At 33.0% G+C, this 27,950-nt stretch overlaps 1 protein-coding gene across 3 annotated transcripts; it reads right to left on the minus strand.

Annotated features, from left to right (window-relative positions):
• Window positions 1-1,124: 1,124 nt before the first annotated feature.
• Window positions 1,125-27,909, minus strand: LOC126733955 (phosphoinositide 3-kinase adapter protein 1-like). 3 transcript variants are annotated; one of them, XM_050437454.1, is made up of 10 exons: window positions 27,126-27,909; window positions 22,431-22,584; window positions 17,052-17,463; window positions 16,702-16,998; window positions 16,502-16,643; window positions 15,951-16,385; window positions 15,554-15,735; window positions 14,673-15,074; window positions 1,714-1,933; window positions 1,125-1,640 (listed from the first exon to the last, which is right to left on the minus strand). In XM_050437454.1, the coding sequence occupies exons 2-10, from the start codon at window positions 22,556-22,558 to the stop codon at window positions 1,513-1,515; spliced, it is 2,346 nt and encodes a 781-aa protein (XP_050293411.1). In that variant the 5' UTR covers window positions 22,559-22,584; window positions 27,126-27,909; the 3' UTR covers window positions 1,125-1,512. The 3 variants fall into 3 exon arrangements, with proteins under 3 accessions (XP_050293411.1, XP_050293410.1, XP_050293409.1); XM_050437453.1 differs by lacking the exon at window positions 27,126-27,909 and adding an exon at window positions 24,221-24,514; XM_050437452.1 differs by lacking the exon at window positions 27,126-27,909 and adding an exon at window positions 24,185-24,514.
• Window positions 27,910-27,950: the final 41 nt, after the last annotated feature.

Here is a 27,950-nt window from a genome sequence, read left to right on the forward strand (position 1 = left end):
GGCAAACAAATTAATAAATATTACATTCAGGATCTAAAGTGTGTATTTTAATAAGTAAAACTTGTGTCTTTTACATGCATAAAATATAGACAGCTAGATGATTTTTAAGGTAAAAGTTTATTTTAAAAAATATACTTTCACTTTTCTGACTACATAATTACTTCCTATCAAAAGAAGCTGGTACTAAATATAGAGATGGGGGTTTTCATGTAATATTAATAGGTAAAATAAAAATACTAAAATTTCACAATAATAAAGGACCTTGAATATGGTAACCAAAATCCCTATTACTAATCACAACCAAGTAAAAATAAATCTCAATACCCAAAAAAATGAAATATATAAAATTTGAAGACAAACCAAAACATTTTACCCTTTTGTGTCAAAAAGTAAATATTGTATGCCTTAATCCACAGAATAAATGGGCCTAAGTAATTCTTACCACCTATTCTCTCATCACTTATTATAAACTAATTTGATGGCGCTAAAAACTAAACTTATTAAATTAAAATTTTTGGTTAAACTCATCTTACGTACTTAAATCTTATAGTTAAATTAAATATTATCTTGCTATCAACTATCCTGAATTTCTAACTTAATAAAACTAAACCCAAAAATCCCTAATAATAAAGTTTTAAATCCAAATAAATTTTAAGGCCGGACCTGTGCAACTTTTCACGCTTGAGTGGCTGTGACTGAGGTCAGACGTCTAACAAAATAGTACGTGGGCGCATGTAGTCAAATTTTACGAATCAAATGTATAAATTCTTAAAAAATGCTTAAAACATTTATTTATTTAATGGAATGATTAAATATCGTTTAAAATATTACTTTATGAGTCTTTCCACATAAAATTTTGCGATTTAAACATGCATGTCATGTGACAATATTAACAACATCGGCACACGGACTATTCGCGGCACATCAAAGATTCTAATAGATCTCTGAACTGAACTATAATGGTAATCGTATCCGTGAGCTCTAATGGGTTCATTTTCCCGTGAAGATGTAAAGGTCAGTAACGAAATACGTGCGTTTACGCATTTTTTAAATATTAATGTCTTATTCGTATCTGCAATAGTTGCCGAAATCCCTGTACTAAATATAAAAAAACTTAACCCGTATAATACAACTTTATTTTATTTCAATAAAATGTACAAAATATATAAAACTATATACCTAATATAATTAAAAAAAAGTATTCGTGCATTAGATAGACATGGATTATTTAATAAATCAAAAATAAATAAAATAAGACATAGTCCATAATGCTTGCTAAATATGTCTTATATAAAACTCAAAACATCGATATATGCTCGATAAAATTTTTTAATTACCGTTTAGCAAATATTAATAATAAAAATTTATCAAATATGGTCAACAGCACAAATCCAATCATACGTTCAACAAACAATTCGTTTCATACATACTATGGTACTGAAACATAACAAATACTGGAACTATTAGGCTTTTTTTCGGTTTTAAACATTTTAACTACAAAAACTATTTACATTATGTGGGCGGCCTTATGTTCATGTAATCATGTTGACTTGTGTTCCTCGTGGGTGGATTAGGAATGTTCATGTATTCATTGTGCTGTGAGGAAGATGAATCTAATGTAGTTTTTGAGTCTGTGAACCCTAAAAACATAAAAAACCATTCAAAAAACATATATTCACAACAAACAACAAAGGAATGTTTATTATTTCTTACCTTCAACGGGTTGCCCATTAGGTGGGAATTGAATATACTGTTGGGCATTATACTGGTCCGTTCTGGATGGTTTGTTTTCCTCGATAGTTTCAAAATGAGCGGGGAACTTTACAGGTTTCGGTATGGGTACAGGAGTATAGTTCCAATCTGATATTGATTTGTTAAGTGTCTCATCTTTAAAGTCTTGATGAAAGTTGTGGTCAGGGTAACCAAAGTTAATCTGAAACATAATAAATTTTCTTTTACTTTTTGTTAAGGTTTTAACGAATTTTAATATTTCGTACAATTGCCGAGGATCTTTGTTAAATAAATAAATTATTTTCGTTCCAAAAAGGAACTCCAAATGTTACTAATTAAGTAATTAGTTAACCCTTTTAAAAGAAAAATATTTCTCAAAAACCTGCGTTATACAGATTTTGAAGAACTTTAAAATTTGTATATTTTTTTTAAATGATGTACTATTATTTAAACTTAAAAAAATTATCGCAAATTTAATTTAAAAAAAAGGGTTGATTTATGGGAATGAAAAGTTTTGAGTTTTTGGTAGGTTTTACAAAAATCTGCTTATCTACATATCTACAACCCTTAGGGAACTGACATAATTTGTGAATAATGTCAATTTGGATGATTTAGCTAACATTTTAAAGGATAATTTATATATATTCCTGAATTTTATATATTTTCCTTATGGTTTTTCTTAAGGGTACATGCTTCAATTTTATACAAAAGCGTTGAAACAACTTAATAACGCAAAATCATCCGTTCTATGTAAATATTTCGACTCTTAAATAAGTTTTTCAGTTATTTAATGTTGATCTGGCTATCCGCGTTCGTATTTCTCTTACTTGGTTGACCGATTGTTTTGACTACCCGATTGCTTCACCCCTATTCAGGTTCCTAGATATTTATGTCATGGTGTTTGCCACTACATTCATAATTTCTTTTTTTCAACAGTTGTATATCTTTAAGATCCCCTGTTAACAAGACGGTATTATGAGCATACCTCATATTTTATAACTATTCCCACTAGGGTTAGTAACTCATCCACTAGGGATTCCCTAAAAATAGCTTTGCTAGAGAGGTTAAATAGCAGCGGTGATAGGATGCAACCTTGTCATAACCTTATATTTCTTCTGTTAGTTAAGTTATATTACTGTATCAGCTTTTTCGCCCTAATGTAGATTAGTAAGTATTCTGACGTCGTCGAAATACAGGGTTGGAAAAATACGTTAATCCCAAAAAGCGCCTCTCGTGTTCCAGTCCTTTGATTTAAATTGTGTATTGCTTATTGCTAATTGTGTCTTCCTCAAGTCTTCTCTACTTTTTTTTGTACATCATCTTTAAGAAAAAATTCAAGGTGTGGCTCATAATTGCGATTGTTTGGTAATCTGAGTATTTTCTTAGATTCGGTTTTTTGGATATAAGCACAAAGTGGATGATCACCATTGTCATCATAAATCGTTTTAAAAAGGTTCAGAAGAATAGCAATTTTTTGATAGTCTCTATGGGTATCTGATCAGGTTTATCGTATTTCATAATCTCCAAGGCAAAAGCTTGCTTCTAGGATCCGTTTTGAAGGTTTTTCATTATCGAACAATTTCGACAGGTATGCTTTTCACCCTCTAAGCTTTTCTCTTTTGATAATATTACTAGTGCCTTGATCCTGTTACATCCAGCCATTTTCTTCATCTTCTTGTGCATGTGAAAGCTGTCAAATTTGTTTTCCTATAAGTACTCCCTGTAAGTATTCCTATTTCCTCAAATTCAACCTTTAGATATTCTTCCTTTGCTTTCTCAATTTTTCTTTGTTCCGTTGTATCTATGTTGCCATTATTCATGGTCATTCATTCTATCCTATATTCATCTTTGTTGCCATTATTCTTTCTGCTTTCTTCCATAAAATTAAGAATTTTTGATGATCTGAGGGCTTTTTCTTGTTTTTTTGCCTTCTAGATGCTTAGATGATTTTTTCACCAAAATCAATTTTTGATGGAATCATAAGGCACAAATTTGATTACACTTATATCAATAGGCGATTTAGGAATAGTATTACAAGCGCCAAAACCTATACAAGTGAAATTGACACCGACCACGAAATGTTCGCAACTAATGTAAAAGTGAGACTAAGGAAGCTACAAGAGTAACAAAACCAAAAATAAGAAAGGCCGATAAGCTCCAAGAACAGCAATGTCAAACACACTTTTATAACTCAATTGCAAATTATTTTTCCAAACCATCAGAAAAGCTGATGACCCAGAATAAAATTAAATACACGATTCTGAATACAGCAGAACAGGTTGTGGGCAGAAGGGAGCAAAATGCGAAGAAACCATGAGTGACATAGGAAATTATAAACTTTATAAAAGAGAAGCGTAACTGTAAGAACATTAACCTGTAAAAATACAAACATCTGAAACAGCAAGTAGAATACCACATAAAAAAGCCAAAAAAGCATGGCTTTTTTTACTCTTCTTAGAAACAGCTGCTCTTATTCACAAAATTCCCAAACTACCCTCTGACACTGGCCATTTGACTCGTCGTGTAAATGATGTTCCCCTACCTATTCCTACGTCTTCCCTTACCAAAAACTCATTAATTTACATAAGTAAAAAAATTTACAATCATGTTCCTCTATGTGTTAGACATATATCGGATGTTAAGAAATTTAAAAGAGAATTAAAGACGCTTTTATTGGCTAAGGCATATTATAACCTGGATGACTTTTTTAATGATAGGTTTTAACCTTGGACATGTTGGAAAGTTTTTTTCTCTAGTTTTGTCAACAAGTTTACCTTTATTTGGTAATTGATTGTTTTATTTAGTTATCTTTAGTTCAAGTATGTTCAAAAAGTTTTGTCCTCTGGTGTTTAATTTTCTTTATTGTTTTGTCAATTTTTGAAATTGTATTTTTGTTTTGTTTTCTTAGCTTGTAGGATGCTTGTACACAAGATTATTCTTACGTAATATAGCACATTTTCTTTCTTTCTTCTTTCTTTAAAGAAAATAACCAGTGAAGAAATATCCAGGGAGATATCCAGTTGACAAACAATGACAAAAAGCATACTTGAGAAAACTGTATCAAGCATCTGCTGCAAGCAGATGCTATAACGTAACTAGATGACGTAATAGAAGAAAACAGACATTCAGAACAGTTGAGCTTTCTGAAATCAGAAGTAGAGTATGCCAAAATGTTGATAAACGGAACAGTGGACAATCGTCCACATATAGTTTTTAAAGCTCCTTTGCAATTAAAGTCTGACTAGCCTTACAAAAGTATTCAACAAAATCTATGAAACAGGAGAAATTCCAAAGAATGGGCTAAATCAGTCTTTATTCCCTTACCAAAAAAGAACAACCTTAAGTCTTGTCATGAATATCGGGTAATCCGTTTTGATGAGTCACACACTAAAGGTACTTTTAAAAATAATCTAATAGAGAATACACCGGAAATCTAAATGTTAAGTGATTCAGTAATTTTAGTTCGTTTTTAGTTGACATGTATTATAAGCGCGACAAAGTCTGGTTGGATGGAACTGCGGTGTTTTTTTGAGGGCGCGTGCAAACCATTTTGTAAACTGCTACGATAGAGCAAATAAAGGGTTGAATTATTATTGCCTTTTTATTTTCTTCAAACCGTCGTTAGTACGTTAAGATGGGTAGTCTTATCAGAAGGCGAGACAACTGTGAAGAACAGCTAGATGAAAGCCCAGTTTGGCTTTAAAGCAGGATTGGGAACTAGAGAGGTATTATTTGCTATCACACTGCTGCTACAGAAATACGAGAGAATACTACAAAAGTGTATACGTCTATTTCATTCACTTCCAGAAAGGCTTCAATAAAGTCCAACACGATATGCTCACAGAGAACTTAAAGAGTATCAGCTTGGATTGAAGTGATATTTAATTTTAAAAAAAACTCTCCTTAACGGATATACTATAACCAAATGTCAGTAGCGCGTGTTGAGGATATCGAGACAGATGAAATCGAGATTCAAAAGGAAGTTCGCCAGGGTTGTGTTCTCCACATTTATTTAATCTATATTCGCATTTTGTATTTCGGAAAGCGCTAGAAGAGAGGCTTGAGGGAGTAAACATTGGAGGAACAATAATAGGCAAACTGAGATTTGCCAATGATACTGGTATATTAGCTGAGCATGCAGAAGATCCCCAAACTCTATTAGACAGAGTCAAACGAGAATGTGAAGAAGTAGGACTTACTATAAACACCAAAAAACTAAATTTCTGGTTATAAATAAAAACTCAAACACTAACTTTAACTCACATTAAACGGAAAACGAATAGAAAGGATGTAATAATACAAACATCTCGGTGCAGTCATAAATGCTCAAATGGATCCAGACGAAGAAATTAAGATCAAAATAGCCATGGCTCTGACGTTACTTGTCAATTACTCCTCAATGCTACCAAATCAGGAATCTACATATCAGAATAAGGTTTACGGAATGCTATGTGTGATCTGTGTTGTTGTATGGAGTGAAAACTTGGACCTTGAAAACTCGAATGGCCAAAAAACTTAAAGCGTTTGAGATGTGACTCTATAGACGCATCCTGAAAATACCATGGACCGACTTAATCGTCAACGACGAATTATTAAGACGCATCGGACACAAAAGAAAGCTGCTAACACTCATCAAGATAAGAAAAACATCTTATATAGGACTTGTGCAACGATAAAATACTTACTGTAAATAAATACAAAATATAATGCAGGATAGAGTAGAGGGCCAGAAAGGTACAGACAGGGAGAAAAAATCAAGGCTTCGAAACGTAAGGAAATTGACAAATCAAAGCGTCGAAGAACTGTTGCAAGAGACAGAAGAGACGCATTTAAGAACATGATCACTATTTATCTTCAATAAGAAGATGGCATAAAAAGAGGGGATTCTATGAAGGAGGCACAATCATTAGTGAAAAACAGAAAAATGTATTTTTCAATGAGAGATTTGGAAGGTTTAAATAATTCTGAATGTGTTCGTTTTCTTCTTAGAACATTGAAAGGCCTCTCAATGTTCTACAGATAGGAGGCTAACCTGGACCAATCGCATAGAAAAGCTAGCTGGCCTCATTTGTGTATCATAGTATCATAGGGGTATTCTCCACATATGAAATTGTTTTCATATACAATATATCAATATACAACAAGAAGCTGTAAGAGTGATGAGTCGATGGTATTACAGGGAAGATTGCATAAACGTGTACATAAAACTTAAAATTTTAAATGTACCTAGTATTTATTATTATTTATTGTATACTACATATTTTGGTACACATTAAACAATTACACATTAGTGACTACACACGAAAATGTACATGATTTTACCAGAAATAGAGAACATATTTACAGGGTGTTCCAACTCTATTACACATGATTTTTTTTCGCCTGTGTATATGATACAAAAAAAAATTGGAAATACTAATTTTGTTGACAGTATTGATAAATGTACAATTAGTACTGTACATTCCTCCTTCCATCGACTCCGTGCAATTAGAACCCTTTCTCGAAACCTTTTCCATGGTTAATGCAATCTATTCTGAACATATGATTATCCTGGGAGACTTTAATGTCCCTATTTATATTGAACACTCGGTATCTCCCAATAGTAAACATCAACTTCTAAGTAATTTTTTTGATTTCCTGAACTATAAGCAATTCAGTAACGTGGTAAATAACAATCTTCGCTGTTTGGATTTAATCTTTGCAAGCTTTGATATCTCTGTACTTAACAGCGGTGCAGCTCTGCATGTGATGTTTCTTATGATATACTGAACAACACTTTCTCTAGAGCGGTACCCCTCAAGGCAAAACGTAAAAGACGTTTCTCTCCCTGGTTTTCAGGGGACATTATTTGTAATATATATAAAAAGGAAAGAGCATCTCGTGATTTTAAGATTTCCAAGTCTAATCATCATCTAGAGATATTTAGATCTCTATGCAAGACAATTAAAGCTTTAACTGCGCAAGCCTATAAAATGTACATCCATAGTATTAGGAACAAAATAACCTCCGATCCTAGTGAATTTTGGTCTTTTATTTGAAGCAAACGTAATGAGCCTCAAATCCCTGGCTTAATGAAGCTTTCTACTGACATTATAACGGCGAGCGTCTCAAAACCGTGAAGTGTCTCAAAAACAAAATGACCTCTGGCCCAGATCTATTTCCTAGTTTTTTAGCTAAGGACTGCTCTGTTGCTCTTACAGACCCTCTGACCCACATTTTTAATCTGATTTCTAACACTGGTATTTTCCCAATATCTGGAAGCAAGCCAAAGTTTCCCTATCTTGAAAAAGGGCGATGCTGGAACAATAATGAATTGCCGCCCTGTTTCCATTCTGTGCAATTTCTCAAAGTTATTCGAGTTGGCTCTATATAAATTAATTTTTTCCCAACGTTAACTCCATGCTGGCCAACGATCAACGATCATCAACTTCGTTTCTGGTCGATCATGTACTACGAACCTAGCATCCTTTTCTCAGTTTGTATGTGAAAAACTTAACGATAGAGGTCAAATCGATCTATCTACACAGACTTTCAAAAGAAATTTGGCGAGATGGACCACTTTATCCTATTAAGTAAGCTTGAACGCTTGAATGTTTGGATTCTCCAGATGCTCTTTAACTCCTATTTAGCTGACCGCTCTTAGTTGTAATGGTCGAAGGCTTTAGATCTGCTTGTTTTTCACCTACCTCTGGAGTTCCTCAATGATCTAACTTGGGCTCCCTTCTCTTTAACGTTTTCGCTAATGACTTGATCTCTACCCTCAGTTGCTCCCGGTTAGCACATGCTGATGACCTAAAGCTTTTCCATAGGGTGGACTCTATAGCTGAATGTGGTCAACTGCAAGAGAATAGGCTTAACCTTAATGGTGCACTTTGAACAGGCTTAACCTTAATGTTTCCAAGTGTAATGTGGCCAGCTACTTTCGAATGAAAAGTCCAATTTTCTTTAATTACTCAGTCAGTGGAAAGCCTCCAGCAAGGTCTACCTGTTTTAAGGATCTTGGAGTCACCTTTGACCAAAAATTAAATCTCTTACATCGAAGATACTGTATCTAGAGCTACTCGGATGTTGGGCTTTATTATTAGAAATTGCAAACTTTTTTCGAACACTGCCACTGCCAAAACTCCCTACTATGCACTTGTTAGATCCAGGCTGGACTACAACTCCCTCATTTGGTCTCCCATTTGTAACCAGCACATTCATCTATTGGAGTCAGTCCAACAGCGATTCCTTAAATGTTTGGCATTTAAGGATGATGAAGTCTATCCTCCAAGGGGTTTTGACCATAACCTGCTGCTCTCTTGATACACTGAGTGGTCACTTGCGAAGAGGAGAGAAATGCATTCGGTGAAATTCTTGTTTCATTTACTTAACCTAAAATTGACTGATGCCCATCCCTTTTGCAAAGGTTTTGCTTTCATATACCACGCCCAGGATCTAGACAGTATCCAGCATTTAACTTGGACACAGCACAGCCAAAATTCTGTACCAGACTTTTATTCACTTTATGTGTAAAAACTTTAACACTATCGCTGATTCTTGTGATATTCACCATGACAATCTGGCACTTATTTTAAGTCACCTGCATATGGTCGGTGGGGGAGGCTAGGTTATTTAGTTCTTAGTTTGAATACATTTATTTACTCTTTTTTTCTGCTCTTTTGATTTTGGCTAATTCTTGATTCTTATCCTAAATTAGTGTTGATTTTTTATTATTTTCTCATACTCACTATTTTTTTAAATAGCAATTCTTTTATAGTTTAGTTGCATGGATCTAATACAGTTCATGCATTTGTACTTGTACATTTATATATTTAATTAATTTTCCTGTAACTGGGTATCTGTAACCCGTTGAAAATAAATAAATAAATAAATTATAAAAATTGTATAATATTGGTGACGTTAAAAATTGATAGTTTTAGATATAAGTTAGTGAATAAGTATCCATGTATGTAAATAAAATAACTAAAATAGCTTATCTACCTATTTAAGTAGTTATGGCACTTCTTACCTTAATTTTTTTTTTATTTTATTAAAATATCACTTGGACAGTGTCAAAATTACTTAGAATAATTAATAATTAGAATGCTTACGGTATTTTCGTATTAAAATGCGTTCACTTTTTACCGCTAATGATTATGTCGACCTTGCTGTTGATATACGGTGAATGTCAACAAAATTCTGAAGATGCAACGTTAAATCGGGTGACCTAGGAGGCCAAGAAGCTGCTCCCTGGTAATCCAACGATGCCCAAACCGCTGAGCCAAATACTCGCGTACTTGTACAGCAAAGTGAGCCGGCGCTCCATCATGTTGAAACCACATTTGCTGTCTAACGTTTAGTGAAACATTTTCAAGGAGTTCTGGGAGAACTTCAAGAACCTCCAAGACACGCAGATAAATAGGTCCTGTTAATCGTTCCGGTAGAAGGTATGGCCCAATTAAATAATCATCAACAATGCCTGCCCATACGTTGACAGACCAACGATTCTGATGTTTTCTTGAAAAAATTGCATAAGGATTTTCTTTGTCCCAAACATGGCTATTCCTACTATTAAAAATACGTTCTCTTGAGAAAGAGGCTTCATCGGTCCACAAAACATATCGTAAAAAATTTGGTTGTGCAATGATGTGATCCAGAAGCCATCCACAAAATTGAACTCTAGGATGATAATCGGCTGCAGTCATACCTTGAACTTTCTGGAAGTGGTAAGGAGTTGTTGCTCGTGTAGTACCCGCCAGACAGAAGCGTTACTCGTATTCATATTCTTAGAGACGTCACGTGTGCTATTTGATGGTTCATCGGCAACTCGCTGAAGCACCTCTTCTTCAAATTCGACCGTTCTTACGGTTCGAGCAACACCAGTATCATGCATCTTGGTCTTAAACATGCCTGTCTCAGCGAGCCGCCGATGAACCGCAATAAACTTTTTGTATCCAGGATGCTGTCGTTCGGGATAACGTTCATGATACAACCGCGATGCTGCTCGTGCATTGCAGTTTGTTGCTCCGTATGCCAAATGCATAACCGCCAATTCTTGATTGGTAAAGTTTTCCATTAGCAATAAATGTTTAAAAATTGTAAGCTATAAAATTTTTAAACATGACATTGAGAATTGATATTGATAAGCATTGATTTTAGACAATTGTTGTTATGGTATCATGTGCAAAAGGTAAAAATAAATGCAGCAGATCCTATTTCGGTAATTAATGTTTTTTATAAATTTTAACGCGTCTTAGGATCGTAGTGGCGTAGTGACGCATTTACGGACATGGGTTCCTATACTCAAATGGATTCTTCTGTTGCACTGAACAACCCCTAGAAGTTTGATCCCATAGTTCTGAAACACCCTGTATAAATAGTTCTGATCGCGACATCTAGTGTGAAGTCTGTTAATGATCTTAAAAATAAGACCTCCTAGATGGCGCTAGCTGTTACTCATTTAATAGCTCTACAGCCGACTTTACTCAAGCCGCGAAATGATAACATCGGCAACATTGCTTTCAGATCCATTTTCATTTCAGTTCTCATGGGACTTGACTCTCATGGGGATCGTTTGAATTCCTCTTTTAAATTTGAGTTTTTTAGTGAAATTTCGGAAAGGAAAGTAAATGTAGTTATTATTAAGAACTTACTAAGTCTTAGTAACATCTCCCAGCCAGTGTCGGTGTCTATATACTATAAAAATAGTGATAAATGGTAATAAACACCTTGTTTGTAAACAGAAAATATTTTCAAGTTTATTTTACATATCACTTTTAAGATTTTTGTGTTGTGTGATTTGGGATTTTTTGTGAATATCTTGTGTTCCACTAAAACTTGAAACTTATGCCTAAGAGCCAAAGTTAATGCTTTATCCACATTAAAAAATGTTGGTTTTGTTTTATTTATAAACATATTTGGAGGAAATCTGGTAAGGAATACCCATAGTATTAGTAACTATAGGTAAATCTATTAGCTTTATTTATATATAGGAATTCATTGAAGAATTTTTTTGCCTTTTGAAATATGCCAAGTCCCTGCTGTGTTCCCGGATGTAAATCTAATTACAAAAGTAGTTTAAGAGCAGAGGAGGCAAGTATTTCTGTTTTTGGCTTCGCCAAAGATGAACAACTTATTAAATGGCTAAAAGCTATACCTAGAGATAATTGGGATCCTACTCAATATTCTGTGGTTTGTGCCAAGCATTTTGACCCGAATGATATTATCCGTCAAGATGATTATCTTTTACCTGATGGCACACTCACTAAGATTAGAGTTAAAGCAAGATTAGTTTGCCCAGCAGTGCCTCAAATTTTTCCAAATTTACCTGCATATTTAACAAAAACAGTGCCTCCTCCTAGAAAAAGTCCAGACGAAAGAAATAGTGAACAACAAAAACATAAAGAACTTGCCATTGAAGCCTCTGAGCAACTTGATTTCATAACAAATTTTTAAGATCTTATGAGTAATTATTGCCAAAAAATTCTAATATCTAACCTGTGGAATGTAAAAATTCAATGAATGTGAATGTATCAATAGATAGCAACTTACATGTTAAAGTCTTTTTAAAAAACAATGAGTTATCCCAAAATGACCTAAAATGGATTTTACCTTTCGAATTAAGATTAAGTAGGTGATCTATTAACTAGGTATAGATGATCTATTAACTAGGTCTTCTGATTATTGTGAGCTTAATAAACCATACTTTTCATGTCTAGAGAAGTTTCATGACTTCATTAACCAAAATTCAGATTTCTTAAAGGCGTTAAATTTATTGGAAAATTCTGATTCACACAACTTAGAACATGAAAAAGATAGTGACATTTGTAATTGATTAATACTTTTAATAGACCAAATAGCTTTTACTTATTTTAAAGCAAAAACGTTATTGCCTATCAACTATAGTAATGTCTTTTATGGTATATATTATATCCCCTTGCGCATATGAATTGCTAAGGGATTATTTTAATCTAACCACCAAGAGGTACCTACAGTATCTTTCTTCTAGCTTTCATGTGTCACCAAATTCTGACTTAAATAAAACTAACGACACCACTAATTATTTAAACATTGTATCCACTTCTTTAGCACCGACTGAGAAAGTTGTTAATTTAATAATTGATGAAATTTATATAACTAAAAGACTAGACTATAGGGGAAAAAGTCTAATAATGCATTTATATAATTATTAATGGCGCCTATACATATTTGAAACAATATATCAATCACATACATAAAATATTCTCATTTGTAAATAAAGCAAAATCAAAATTGAACGTCCATCTCGGCAGAGCCGCGCTTTCAAAGCGTAAATGGATCCACCAAAACGGATCCGAATCTCTCATGTGGTGCGACGTTGCCAAATGTTATTTCGCGGCTTGAGTAAAGTCGGCTGTGATAGCTCCTTATTTATTAATTGTTGTCTAGTGTCTAAAGTTCTTTCTTGGCAATTTGCACTCTAACGAAAATTGTATATCTACTGAAATAATATTTTACTTAATCCCTTTTAATTTTACTATCCTGATTTTCATACAGTATTATATGTGAGCAACCACATTGAAAGGTATATTAATTTTATTTGATTTAGTTACATGTTGTACCATGTACTGTGCGGTAGGTTACTGACTTTGGCCAAAGCGCAGCTACATACTAGCGGGTTATTGATTTTTTTAATGTTTTATAACTTTGGTGCATAGAGTTTTGATTTCAGGTGTTGTACTTTTAATAAAAAACTATCTTATAATTTTAACAACAATGATTTGCTTAAGTGAAAGGTTAAAAAATTAACATTGACCAGTATTTGCTATAATATAGTGTTTATAATTGAAGCTTATTTTGTGTTTTACTATGTGTTATATTTCTTTACATCCTTTTGTTTATGTTAGAACCAATTTGCCAGTTAAAAGTTCTTACAACTGCACTTTATTTAAAAACACGCCAATCTAGATGGCGCCCACAATATAAAAGTTAATCTCTAGAATAATTCATGCCAACCCACCACCAATTAGTGTTCTCCAGACTGATAAGCTGCCGTTAGAAATCTAATAAAAAGTGGACACAATGTGTCGTCTCCACCTCATAACTCGCAGATTGTATAAATAAACTCGACAATAGGCTTGGAAGATACTAAATCGGAAACAGAAGTCCTGCAGCCTGGTCACCTGACTTAACACCGCTAAATTTTTTCTTGTGGGGATATTTAAAAGGACAAGCTTACACCGAAGAGCTAAAAAATTTGGAGGATTTAGAAAACAAAATTACACGTGCTTGTAGAGCAATTCCGGAAGAAGTATTAAGAAGTGCCCGTACCACTGAGCTAATTAAAACTTACGAAGTCTTTATGTAGAATTAAATGAACAGCAAAAATTTGGTAAAATATATAGGGCCTTGCATTTAAAAAAAAACTTACTTGACAATAAAAACTTTGTTTTTGAGACACTCTGTACATTTACCAATACTGTCAACAAAATTACTATTTCCAAACAAACACTTTCTATCTTAACTTTTTTCATATTATATAGAGTCAAAAAAAATCGGCTGTAAATAGAGTCGGGATACCCTGTATACAGATTTTTATAGGATACATAAAGTTGGGGTTTCTTTCTATCATTCCTAACTCTATAATGCTCTATCTGCTGTTATTAAACTGCTAACTACCAAGCAATATAAATTTAATATAAAATATATCTATTAAGAAAATGTTTTTACTCAATAGAAGAATTTTTAAATGATGTTTTATCAGATATGTAATGGTAATGTAACATTCTTAGACTTTAAATTCTTTGGCTAATAATAACATTAAGATGTGTAAAGATTTTCTCTGTGACGCGTATGAGCGCATTGTGTTTATGGCCTGAATAAATTATGTTTATGTTTAATATTCTTTTAAAGGTGTATTTTTCATCTATAATATAAAAAAAAATCTTTAAAAGTAAATGTGTTTTTTATTATTTTTTTACCTTTCTGTCCTCCATATCTGAATGAGTTCCACTATCCCCAATACTGCATCCACTAATCGTGCTCATTCTAGCACTGGATCCACTAGAAGATGTACTAAGACTACTAATAGGCCGAGCGCTTTGGTTCAACTGTAACGCGGGTATAAAAATAAATTGATCCATGGTAGACTCTTCATTGGACTTCTGTTGCGTTAAGTTCTTTTTACTGTTACTTCTGGAAAATACTTTCCAGAAGATATTCTCCACGATCGAGGGACGTCGTTTTTTGCACTTCTGGTTTTGCTCTAATAGTTTTTGCGCGTTTTCATATTCCCTACGTAGGACTTTCAGGTGTTCTTGTTTTTCTTTGAATGATTTCTGGACGTCATTTCGTTTGGACCACGCGTTTACTAATTTTTCAACCTGAAATAAAAGAAAAAATTATGTAAGATAGAAATCTATGTTTAAATATCAAAGGAGTTTATTAATATGGGTATTGTCAACGGTCACTGAAGGTTAGCAATACTAGAGATTAACAATGATTAGAGTGCTTATCAGTTATTAGAGTAAAAAACTAGCTTCAGGATCTCTTTAGTTATTAAGGCAGCTGTTATTCTATTAGCACTACGGACTGATGTTTTATAGCAGCAGACATTTTAATTTTTTTTTAAACTCTTGTTATTTAGAAATGTCTGTTCAATATAAAATACATTTAACAGAAAGGAACGAAAAATCTCTATTTTCAAGAAAAGTAAGTTTTTTATTACACTTATCTGGAAATTTCCACGCGGAAAATCTCATTAAACATTTTTTTTATTTCTAAAAAATACTGGATCGCAAGGATCATAAAGACCGGAACTTTCCAGATAATAATAGGCGGAAATTACTACAGATAAACCTACCTCTGATAGAGAATGCACTTTATTCTTAAAATCGTTAATAATTTCAGCCAGTTCTTGAGTCTTATCTTCAATCATATGTTTAGTTCTTGAATTCGGAGACGGAGATCGGGTATTTCTGTTTTGGGGATCCGCTTTGGCCACTAAATCGTCAAGGCGTAGATCCTCCCTTAAAAATGCTTGAGCTAAAAGTAAATCGGCTTTTTTACTAACATTTTCTTTATTATATAAACTTTGTTTAAATATTATAAGAGCTTTCTCAAACACTAGGCCATATGGATTCAAATGGAGTCGATTCGTGGCTAAATAATAATAAGCATTGTTGCCATATAATAAGAAAAATAGTGGCGAACTTTATTCTTAATTCTCTCTGTTAGGAAAATAAATGAATGAAACTTACTATTTTGACCAGTGGCCAGATTAGCGGACAAACTAGCTTTACTAGAAGGCAATACCGCAGCTGAAAGAGCCATGGGACAACTGCTGCTTATTTCTGGATTCACCGGCCGCGGAGCTGGACACATCTTGTAAACGTTCTCCACAATCTCATTGGGGGTCATATATCCACTGGAATCCATCTCATTCGAATGCTTCGATATCATTTCTTTTAACTTGATATACGTGGAAGTAACTTCATTCATGTTTAAGCTAATTTTTAACATGTTCGACAATTTATAATGTCCGTTATTGTCTGCGATGTCCGTTGGCGTCATGTCATAACAATTTCGAAGTTCAAAAGCGATATTGGCGCCCGGACAATCCATTAGGACTGTGGCGAGTTTCTCTAGTCCGAATTTCGCAGCGAAGTGGAGGAGGGTTGGGTATTCTTCGTAGCCTATATAAAAAACATGGTTTCATACGGGCGAATTGTAATTTTTTCCCATTTATAGTATTTATGACAATTTCTAGATAATAATCACGAGAAATGTAGTTAGAAGTCAAAAAACTTACTGTGTTTATGTGCTGATACACTGGCCGCAAACAGTGTACTACAATTACCAATCAAATTAAAATGTGGCGGCAAGTTTTTTTGAAATTCTTGTATTAACCAGTTGTCTAACTGTTCCCGGTCGGCTGGGCCAAATCCAATAGTCTAAAACATAAAAAAATAACAATTAATGGTTAATTACACCAGTGAACATCCTTTATACCTGACACATAAATTCAATCGGATTAATCATGCCTCTCAATATCTTACCCAACTCCATCATTTTACTCTCACATCTCATGGATCGACTTCCTAGCTTACTTCCGTTTTTCTCCACTAGTATATGCACTACTGCTGTCATATCTGTCATATTATCGGGTAAAGAAATTTTCACTATATAAGGGTTTCGTCGTTTGACAGATTCAATTTCTTGCAGATCATCATTGCATTCTACAGATATTTTTATTATATCTTCGTTTTGCAGGGGGTGGTTGAGTAGAATGAAAACAGTTGTTTGTCCCTAAAAAACATTTACAATCACAAAAAATTCCAATAACATCTCTAGAACATTACCGGTCTAACTTTCTTCGGCGTAACAGAAAAGAAAGATTTATCTTGCCCTATATCCGCATTCTGTTTCTTCCATATCTTGGACAGTATTGCTATTGAATCGCCCAAAAACTCCTTTGTGAAGGTCTGGTCTTGGTCCTGGCCAACTAAAAGCCTTTTCCACTGAAAATACGTAGGTAGAGCATTCTTATGTTTTTCAAAATCCGAATCGTTCACTCCCAGCAGCAGAACCAAAGTTCGATCAGGTAGTAAGAGTCTTGTAAGTTTTTGTGATTCTTCTGGATATTGAGAGATGAATTCCAAAAATGTTGGGCATAGTACAACGATTTGGAGTTTTACACCGGTGGCACTTTCTTGAAATGTTTTGTCTTTTACCTTTGGTGTGAGTGAGTCCTCCAAGTACACATTTTGCAACCTAAAAGATAAATTTGTAATGATTGTAGTTTTCATTTGGTTTTAAGGTTTTATGATCAAATGAAACTCTATGCTATAAATGAAAACTACATTTAAAAGTAAAACTTTGGATCATCTGAAAGAGTCATGTGAAAAATAAAGTGATTGCGATACTTTGGTTCAGGTGATTAACATCCTAAAGAAGTACCACAGATCAAAGAACATCATTTAGACACTGTCTTGCCTTAACAGAAGAGATAGCTGCTCTGACTACTGACTGTTGCGACTGTATAAGTACATCTAAAGTTAAGTTTTGAAAACCATCCTTCCATGCAGTTAATAAATGGGAGGAACCTTCTTTCACATTAAAACGAGACTAAAATTTTCCATATCGAATGTTCTTTAAAGACCGATGTACTAAAATACTACAATATGAGTCTAAGCTATACTGTGCTAGATTAGATCGGTCTCACAAATTTAGAGGAGATTATTTAGATTATGGTTTGATATAGTCTATCAATTATAGAAGATAGTTAAGATGGAGAACCAGTCATCTTTTCAGAATTAGTTGATGATTTTGCTTGATTTCGGTTTCATATTTATACTCAAAATATAATATCAAAGGTTATAATTGCTAATGTTTAATTATGGAAAATTTATTTGCTATAATACAAAATGTTGACTTTTATTAAGGTACTTATTTTATTGTTTAAGCATTTTGACATTAAAAAACATGTTACATTTATTTTAAAAGTATTCATGAAACACTTATTAGATGAATTTGAAATGTAATAGTTTCAGATTGGATCATTAACTATAAACCAATAATTCCATTTCTTTTTCTAATTTAAAGCTTGAATAAAGAGTTTAAAGACTTGTACAGATTCACTGTTAAACGAGAAGTTACTATGGCTTAAAATTTTCTTTTCTCCTTGATAACTCTGTAGAGATACACATCGTCTTGCCTTACAATTTTAACACATTTTACGTCAAAATGTCCAATATAATTAGGTTAATCAATACAATGTTAATCCTATGTGGTCGGGGAAGAATCAAGAAAAAGAAATAAAGGTGATTTACGTCAAGAACTGTTATCGAGTCGTTATCTGTTTGTTCTTATCTGGAGAAATTCATTAAGCGGTTTTATTAAATAGGTATTTTCTTTAAGGACAATTCCGTATTCACCACGCCTGAACGTCAGCATTCAACCACCAGCTTATCACGACTAAATGTTAAAAAACTGGGAATTTCCCACAACTGATTGTCAAGATTTAATTATCAAAATTCAATTATCAATTGACTTATCTATTTCCAAAATTCATTTAGTAAATTTTTTTGATTCTATTTTTCGTCTAGACTCAAAGAGTTGTAAATAAAGACTCAAAGTTGTAAACACTTCGCTTTGAAGTAGACTGGAAGGAAGATTACATGCTAAATATTACGTTAAGGCTATACAGGATAAAATAACTTAGGTGAACTGTTAGATGTGTGGAATTAACGCAAAACGAAGTAGATGAAGATGAAGCATCTACTGAAATACCTGAAGAGGAATAATTGCTACTATAATTGGACGTTTTCCTAAGTCAAACAAAATTTTTTTATTATTTTGTTAATAATTCTATCCTCTTTCGTAATATAGAACTATTTTACAAGCAAAATATGGTTAACTTTGTAATGACTTATTTGTAAAAACACAGTTCCAATATTTTTTTAATTGATTTGCTACATTTCCAAAACTTGTTTTATTCATACTACAGTTTCAAAACAAGTTTTTTGTTTTTCGAAATATAATTTTCTTGGAACTTTTTTAACTTTTGACCCATATAATACCCAAATTAAATAGTAGATTTATAAACATTTAGTAAATAATTCAAAAAATTAGGTAAACAACAAATAAAACTAACGATTTTCTTTTCGAACGGAAAACATCTTAAAATTAAGCAAGAGTGACATAACGACTTCTAGAAATAGCTATAACTCAATTCAACACAAGTGAGTGTTGAAAATTTAGGGGTAAACAGCTGTAAAATCTATGTGCCTAAAACATATTCAATATATTGGATATTATCTAATTGTATATGGTAAAATCTCAATTGATCACTTTGAATATCACGGTATGTTATGTAAGTCCTATATGCTAAAAGGCCAGGGTCCAACTATTAACTCACTAGCACATATACAGTGACCGCCTAAAGTTCCGCATAAATTCGATAAAAACTAGAGACATGATTTTTTGAGAAAACGCACGGACCCGTCGATTTTTATTTTAAGTTGCGCATTATTTCACATAAATTTTTGTATACAGGGTGGAACAAAAAAAAGATATGACGTCATCGGTATTTTTTTTAAACGGAATGCTATATTTTTTATTGCATTTATGAAATATAGGCGAAATCCCAAGCAAGTTTCGTATAACACACCTTATCTCAAAACTCAACTGTTTCCGAAATATTTACATTTAAATAACAAGAAAACAAATAAGTACGTCTATTTACAAATTAAGGTAAAGTCGAGGATAAAAATAATGTTATAAACACTGCCAATTGTTTCTATTTCCATGGTTGTACTTGTAAAGAATCTCCATTTTCGAATGTCACTGTCAGTTCGAAAATTAATAGTTTTTATCAGAATAAATTATGATGCTAGGGTCCCGTACCCTACAGTAGATGTGATCGGGTGCGCACGCAAAAAGAAGTAAGTGAACTGTTTAATGCCAAATACCCAAACCATCCTATTTCTCAGTCAACAGTTAGTAGAATAGAGCACAAATTCATAACTTCAGGTCATGTTAGGGATTTGCCAAGATCAGGTCGTCCAAAAATTTCTGAAGAAACAAAATTAAACGTTCTACTCTTCGTCAAAGAAAATCCAAACAATGCAACTTCACAAATTTCAGTTGATAATAATAGCCGGAACGTCAGTACGACACATCTTAAAAGCAAATGAATACCACCCTTATAAAATTAGACTAATACACGAATTAAATGAGGACGATCCTGATCAGAGAAACCAATTTTGCGAGCAAATGATGAACATTTGTAATAATAACCGTCAGTTTGTGTTACGAGTTTTGTTTTCAGATGAAGCAACTTTTTGTTTAAACGGTGTCGTAAATCGGCAAAATTGTCGGTACTGGTCAGTGTCAAATCCACACTGGGCAACCGAGGCTCATACACATAACCGTAAATCTATTAATGTTTGGGCTGGTATTGTGAAAAATAAAGTAATAGGGCTATATTTTTTTGAAGAAAACTTAACAGGACATCGCTATTTGATTTTTTTTCAAGAAGATCTTATCCCTGCTTTGGCTGCCCTATACCCAGACGAACAAGACCCTGCTGTCTCGACAAATAATTTGTGGTTTCAACAAGACGGCGCACCGCCACATTTCTTACGAGATGTCCGTAATTACTTGGATACAGTGTTCCCAGGAAGATGAATAGGACGAAGAGGCCCAATAGAGTGGCCGGCCAGGACACCAGACCTAAATCCCTGCGACTATTTTCTATCGGGGTAACTTAAAAGTAAAGTTTATATTGAGAAGCCAAACAACGTAGAATATTTGAAAATTAGAATTAGATATGAAATTAGACGTATATCATCCGAAATAATTGATAGTGTTTTACATGAGTTTGTAAACCGTCTTGCTTTCTGCCAAGAAGTAAATGGGGATCAGTTTGAACATTTGATACATTAATAAGAGTTTTCGCAGTTTATAACATTTTATCTTAATTTGTAAATAGACGTACTTACTTGCTGTCTTGTTGAGTAAATGTAAATATTTCTGAAACAGTTGAGTTTTGAGATAAGGTGTGTTATACGAAACTTGCTTGGAATTTCGCCTATATTTCATAAATGCAATAAACAAAATATCGCATTCCATTAAAAAAAAATGACCGATGACGTCATATCTTTTTTTTGTTCCACCCTGTATACAAAAATTTATGTGAAATAATGCACAACTTAAAATAAAAATCGACGGGTCCGAGCGTTTTCTCAAAAAATCATGTCTCTAATTTTTATCGAATTTATGCGAAACTTTAGGCGGTCACTGTATATTGGAAATATCTGGATTTACCATATTGAATGTCAGAATATGCACTGCTGTGAAAGCTATGTGTTATTATACCCTATGTTTTAGATATTACCTAACTGGATAATAATAATTTCTGAATTTATAACGTTGAATATCAGGATATATCATCTGGATATCTTATATCATAAAAGACTAGAGTTTAACTGTGAACTCAGTAGTATCTACATAGGTATTGCAAATTTCTAAAATGCTAATTGTGCTAAAGAGCTGAAGATATTAAGAGTAAACAAATATCAATTCATCGAGACCTAATTTAAACATCCTTTGGAATTTTAGTATTTGCTGAAGCACTGCTTTATTCTTTTATTTTTAAAAAATTTTTATAATTCATATTTTTTTCATTATAAGTTAATAAATATCCTAAGAAGTTGAATATCAGGACTGAACCGTCAATTTATATGAAGAAAATTATTAAGTGTAGAACATTTCTGGACATATCTCAATAAATATCAGGAGTCAACTTGTTTTAAATAGTTTACCAGCGACATGGAGGAAAGATAGATCTAAGCAGAAAATAAACCTGTGGATGTTTTTGAAAAATTTGACACTCTATTTAATATTGCCAACCAAAATTTGTGTGTAAAAGAATCCATTTGAGATCAACCGTTTTAATGAAGTAATGTAATAAGTTATTTTAAATTAAAAGAAATTAGATGAATATCATGATGAGATACTCGTAGCAGACGTGGCAACAGTTTTAAAACCTTATTAGCATTAAGCTAAATTACCATAATCGTGAAATCATGTTTTGCAACATGCAACAGCAAACAATCTGTAGTCAGCCAACCTGATCGTATCTGATTTCACTCCTTCAGATTCTTATTTAAATAGACATTTCCAACAAAAGTACCTAATGTTGTCAACAATGATTACCAGTTTAACTAATTACTTACTTAAAAGATTTTTTATTACTATTTAATGAAATGGACAATCCAATCTGTTCAAAATAACTATTAAAATATTGCACCCATAGCCCAGCAGGTTCACTACTCTTCCTAGATACAATTAAAATGTCATCCATGTTGGTAAGCTGTACCTGTAAAGTACCTGCAATAAAAAAAACATTTTAAACTTTTATGCAATTTTAAATACAATTAAGGACCATTTAAGCTCATGCACAATTGAAACAAAACTAAAAATATATATTATAGATATTAAATAACATTTTTTTGTAAAAATATATAAGTGTACTGACGTTTTGTTGTAAGGTGTCATGTAAGGAACATACTACTACCATTAAAGAGAACCACTTTTGCATTTTTGTCATTTAAAAAAATGTTAATTATATTTATGTACTAGGAATTCTTCAATTTTTTATAAAGTAGTAGCCTTTAATATTATCACACGGCCAATTTAAAATAATGGTTTGTTATAAAATCATTTACATCGGTGCAATGGATAATGGCATTACGGAATACGTCGTTAATAACTCATTGTTATTGTTTTCATTTTCCTTCACTTATGCCTTTATCTATATGGTTTTAATGATATTTTATTTCAAAATATTTATGTCTATTCTAGGAAAATGTCATCAGAAGTCTCTTTGATGTTTTTTCTTGTACTAGAAATTAAAATATTAAATAGCATTAAATTAATTTAGCTATAGAATTCTTTCTTTGCCTACCATTTTTAAAATGTTAAATTACTTATATTAAAACTGCCCGAAGAATAACTACGAAATAACCTTATTGCAGCAAGCTTAATTTCTTCCAGTAGTTGGTAATAAAACGATCTGAAATAAATAAAAACTTGCTTTAAAGGCCTGCATAGAGAAATTAGTTTAACTACCTGGAAAAGTTTCCCTATTTAGAAAAGGTTAAAAATTAAAATATAATATTACTTGAAAAATTAAAATACAGTTTCTTGGAAAAAAAAATATATTTTTGGTACGAGGTATTTGAAATTTTCTTAGAAAAAAAAAGAATTTTCTAGATTTTAAGATAAAAAAATTATTTGGAGAAGATGAGTAACAAATTTGAATTACAAGAAAAATGAAATTCTCTTTATCTGGATGAAATGGGAAATTACCCAAGAAGCCAAAAGAACAACTATGTAGATCAAAATCTTTTTTTTATATTTAAATTTTCTGAAATAGAATGTGCGAAAAAATTTAAATCATATGAATCGGCTGAATGTATAAGGAAATTACTTTTACTACCTAAAAAATAAAAACAAAACTATAATTTAACACCATCGATTTTTTTATAGATAAATTGGGAAACTGGTGTGAATGTAGAGAACCAAGAACCCATTTCAACTAGGCTCAAATAAATATTGTTTGCAAAAATTTGAAAAACAGACAATTTAAAAAAAAAACCTATATGTACAACCATAAAAAGGCAGTGAACCACAAAAAACAATGATTGTTATATATAATGATTCCTAAGCAGAAGTGGAACTAACTAATGATTTAATATAATGAATTAAAACTATAGTTGGTTTCACTTCCCTTTAAGAACCGTTGTGTATAATATGCTTTTTTTTGTGGTTCAAGCCTAATATATGACGAAACGTCGGCAATATTAAAATTTAAAATTTGAGTTTCATTTGACCCTACATCCAATTAACTTAGCAAGAAGCATAAAAGATTTTTCGGTTAAAACAATTTATTATTTTTAGCTATTTAAATAATCACAAAATTTCAAACCATTATCATATGCATTTGCTAAAACATTATCCATACTTCGAAAATGTTTAGTGTCTGGTCTTAATCTGCAACACAGGGGTTGGTCATCATCTACATCAAGAACATCGCTATAAGAACGTGATCTTTTATATTGATGTTTCCGGTACATGTCCGATTACACAAATCCAATTAATAACGGTTTATTTTATCCTTTAAAAAGGCAGCTTCTTTACCCGATATACTAAAAATAGAGTTTTCTTTGTCTTCGCATCACTTTTCAGCGTTAATGTCTCGTTAGTCAATCTTATCCTATTGAAATCACTAACTTGTACTTAGTAATTGATTACGAATCGGCCGCTACTGCAAGACATGAAAATATCATTTATTTTATCTGGGGAATAATATAAAGGGGGGTTTTCTTTTGAAACTTATCGCGGCTTTATGGTTATAACGGGCTACCAGTGCAGTGTGTAGATATGAATTATGTAAGAAAACATTGGTTAAATTTTATAAATTTAATCTAAATTGGTTTTGTTTTGCCTAATTTATTATTAATAATTTATGTAGGAAATGATAATATGGGAAAGGTGTCGACAGGCGAATTTTAATAAAATCTTTATTTGATATAAATTGATCAATTAACATTTAAGATTTTAACCTAATTTAACCTTTTACTTTATGGTACTCTTTCTTAAAACCCGAGAAAATTTTGCATATGATACATTTAACATTTGATATCTACATTTGATAATTTATATAGAAAATGATAATATTGGAAAGGTGTCGACAGGCGAATTTTAATAAAATCTGTATCTTTATATAAATTGATCAATTAACATTTAAGAATTTAACCTTTTACTTTATGGTTTTCTTTCTTAAAACCCGAGAAAATTTTGCTCTTAGAACTAGGAATTTGAAATGGGCAACTCAAAATCGTTTCCAAAAAAATATATATTTATTATTATTTTTATCAATGATTTAAATTTTTATGCGAAAACTGCAAAACTGAGACAAGAAGTGGGTTAAATTTAAATAACTAAAGTGTAAAGCATTCCGATTAATAAATAATTTTATGTATAACATTAATTACTTACTTCCTTCCATCTATACAAAAGCTTTTATACAGTATGTACAAATTGTCAATGATTCTCACTAAGAATTATATTGTAAGAATATTGGTAGCACCTCTTTTCCATTATTCCGGAATGACACGGAAGTGGGCACACCGCAGTACGTCTCTGGAACCGCGTGGAAGGTCAGCGAAATTTCCCAAATCATGGTCAGCCGAGGAGCTGCGACGCCGCTGGGAGGCATTTTAGCGTTCAGTTCCAACAAAGATCACCAAAAGAAAGACCCCGATATCCAGATAGTTCGAACCTGGGTAAAGGAGGGGAAGAAGCCAACTTAGCAAGAATTCGCCAAGTATTCTCCCAATGTCAAGTCATATTGGGCACAATCAAACTCCCTAATTTTGGGAGGCAGACTTTTACGGCGGACAATAGTTTACCAGGACGTCAAGGCGGAAAAAATGAAAATCATTTTTAAATATGTTAACCAAATAAATAAAAGTTAGGATTCTCCAGATCCCGTCTAAAGCGTAATTAATCCTGTAACAAAAAGATAGATTGTTGTACCTAAATATCGGATTTCGGAGTTCTAGAAAAAATCCATGTCGGTGTGTCAGGAGGACATCTTGGAGTAAGTAAGTGAGGAAAAAATGCCCCTGGGAAAAGTGAGGAAAAAATTTTACTGGGTTAATAGCAAGGCAGACGTAAGAAGTACAACCGTGAGTGCGGCAAATAATGGGCTGCAGAGAAAGCAGATGGTTTTGAAGCGTCATTACAACGTAGGAACTTCGATTGAAATGTGGTATTGACGTGGTCCATTTCCCAGAAATAGAGAAAACGTCAAAGAAACTGGACATAAGGAGACTGATCTCCATGCTTCTCAAATGAGGTGACGTGCAGAATTGAACGATAATTAGGTTCGCAAAGTACCCACCTCGGCGCTGTTAGTCAGAAATGTACCTCATTTTGATTGGCTGACGTGGCAGTATTCTGTCCTGGTAACTAATATTACTGTTTCGCAAGCAATAACACAATCAACTGTCAACAGGTGGGTCGAGCCAATCAGAGTGGGATACACTTGTGACTAATAGCGCCGATGTGGCAACTTTCTAAAACTATTTATTGTTAAGTTTTGGGTACGTATGTTTAGCATAGAGATCAGCCTCTTCCCTGTAGTCTCCTAGGAATAAGTACATCATGGTCGTGATGAACTACTATAGCAAATGGGGTGATGCGTATCGCCGACGCCTTAATAAAAAAACCGATCTGCCGATTGTACACCAACTTTGGAGCTACATTCAGATCAAGGACCAAATTTTGAATCCAACTTGTTCCAGAACATTTGTAAGATGCTTGGAATCAAGAAAGCCCGAGGACCACTGTGTAATACAGTACGAGGACTACCGCAGCTATATAGCATGGTGGATTAAATGCATAAAACTAATAATCGGTATTTGTCCATAGTAGTCTCTAGCCACCAGAGACTGGGATAGGTTTAGGCTTATTGATTGGCAATCCATGAAAGTAGAGGAGAGTCTCAGGCTAGATTTCAGAAAAATTCAAGAAGTGTGTCGGTCTAATCCACTGAAGATATTCAATGACGAGATTGGTAAAAAGACCTACCTGCTTGTCAAAGAGGCGTCACATCAAAAGCAAACCTATAAGGACGTTTGGGATACTTTGTATTTTTTAAAGAAGGAATTGCTTGCCGATATGTATATTTATCAAAAAACTGTTACAGACCATTTATAAAAATGTTTTCGAAGAGGTGATTCATTATGGTATATTAGTATGGGGTGAGTTGTATAACATTTACTTAAAAAAGCTTAACGTAATATTAAAAATTATTCTAAAAATATTGTATAATAAGCCTAGAAGATACCCATCCAGCTTACTTTTTTTTGAAAAAATTCAAAATGTATGTAGGCATATCCATACAGTTTCCACGTATATACACAAAAAGCAAACTAAATCAACATATCAGTCATATGTATAATACATTTGGTAGAGTTGGTGGCGGAATTTTCTAGCAACGTCACTTTCAGGTTGACGGAATTTTCCAAAAAAATGTTTTTTAACATTTGACCGATATCGCTTGCACTAACAAAAATCAAGTTTTCCGGGTCATCGCCTTCCTCAACTAATGAATACGAAGTCGCTCCTGCTAGTCAGCTTCATTTCTTATCCTATCCCAGTCCTTTTCCTTCAAATCCATTTTCAGCTCAGCAACTTTTAAATTCACCAGCTTTCGCATTTTTACATACCTTAGTCCGATTTATTTCATTTCACTATTATTTATTCTTCATCACCTACCAATGGACTAACGTTAAATTCACACCCCACACCTGACATCTATCTAGCGTTTTTAGCATTCGTTAGGTGTAAATTAAAACAGTCCACTGATTTATTTACCAAGCACGCACACACTAAATACGATCACTTAAGACTACGGCTCTTGATATACTAGCTCAACCATGATTCCGGAAGATTTGCTAACTTTTCACGTGTCTTCAGAGATGTCGTGCTGTGTGTCCGCTTGCGTCATTGCAATAATTCCGGAATGAGAGAGAACAGCTGTATATTTGCGGCGTTGTCGATATCGATCGAAAGCAGTTATACACGTTGAATGTCCATTATTTCCTGAGCACAAAAACAAATTTAAATTATATGACGTTCCAGATGCTCAAACTAAGTTTGCAAGCTATCAGTATAGTATAGTA

The sequence above is a fragment of the Anthonomus grandis genome, chromosome 3 (assembly GCF_022605725.1).
Source record: "Anthonomus grandis grandis chromosome 3, icAntGran1.3, whole genome shotgun sequence".
Lineage (NCBI taxonomy): Eukaryota > Metazoa > Arthropoda > Insecta > Coleoptera > Curculionidae > Anthonomus > Anthonomus grandis.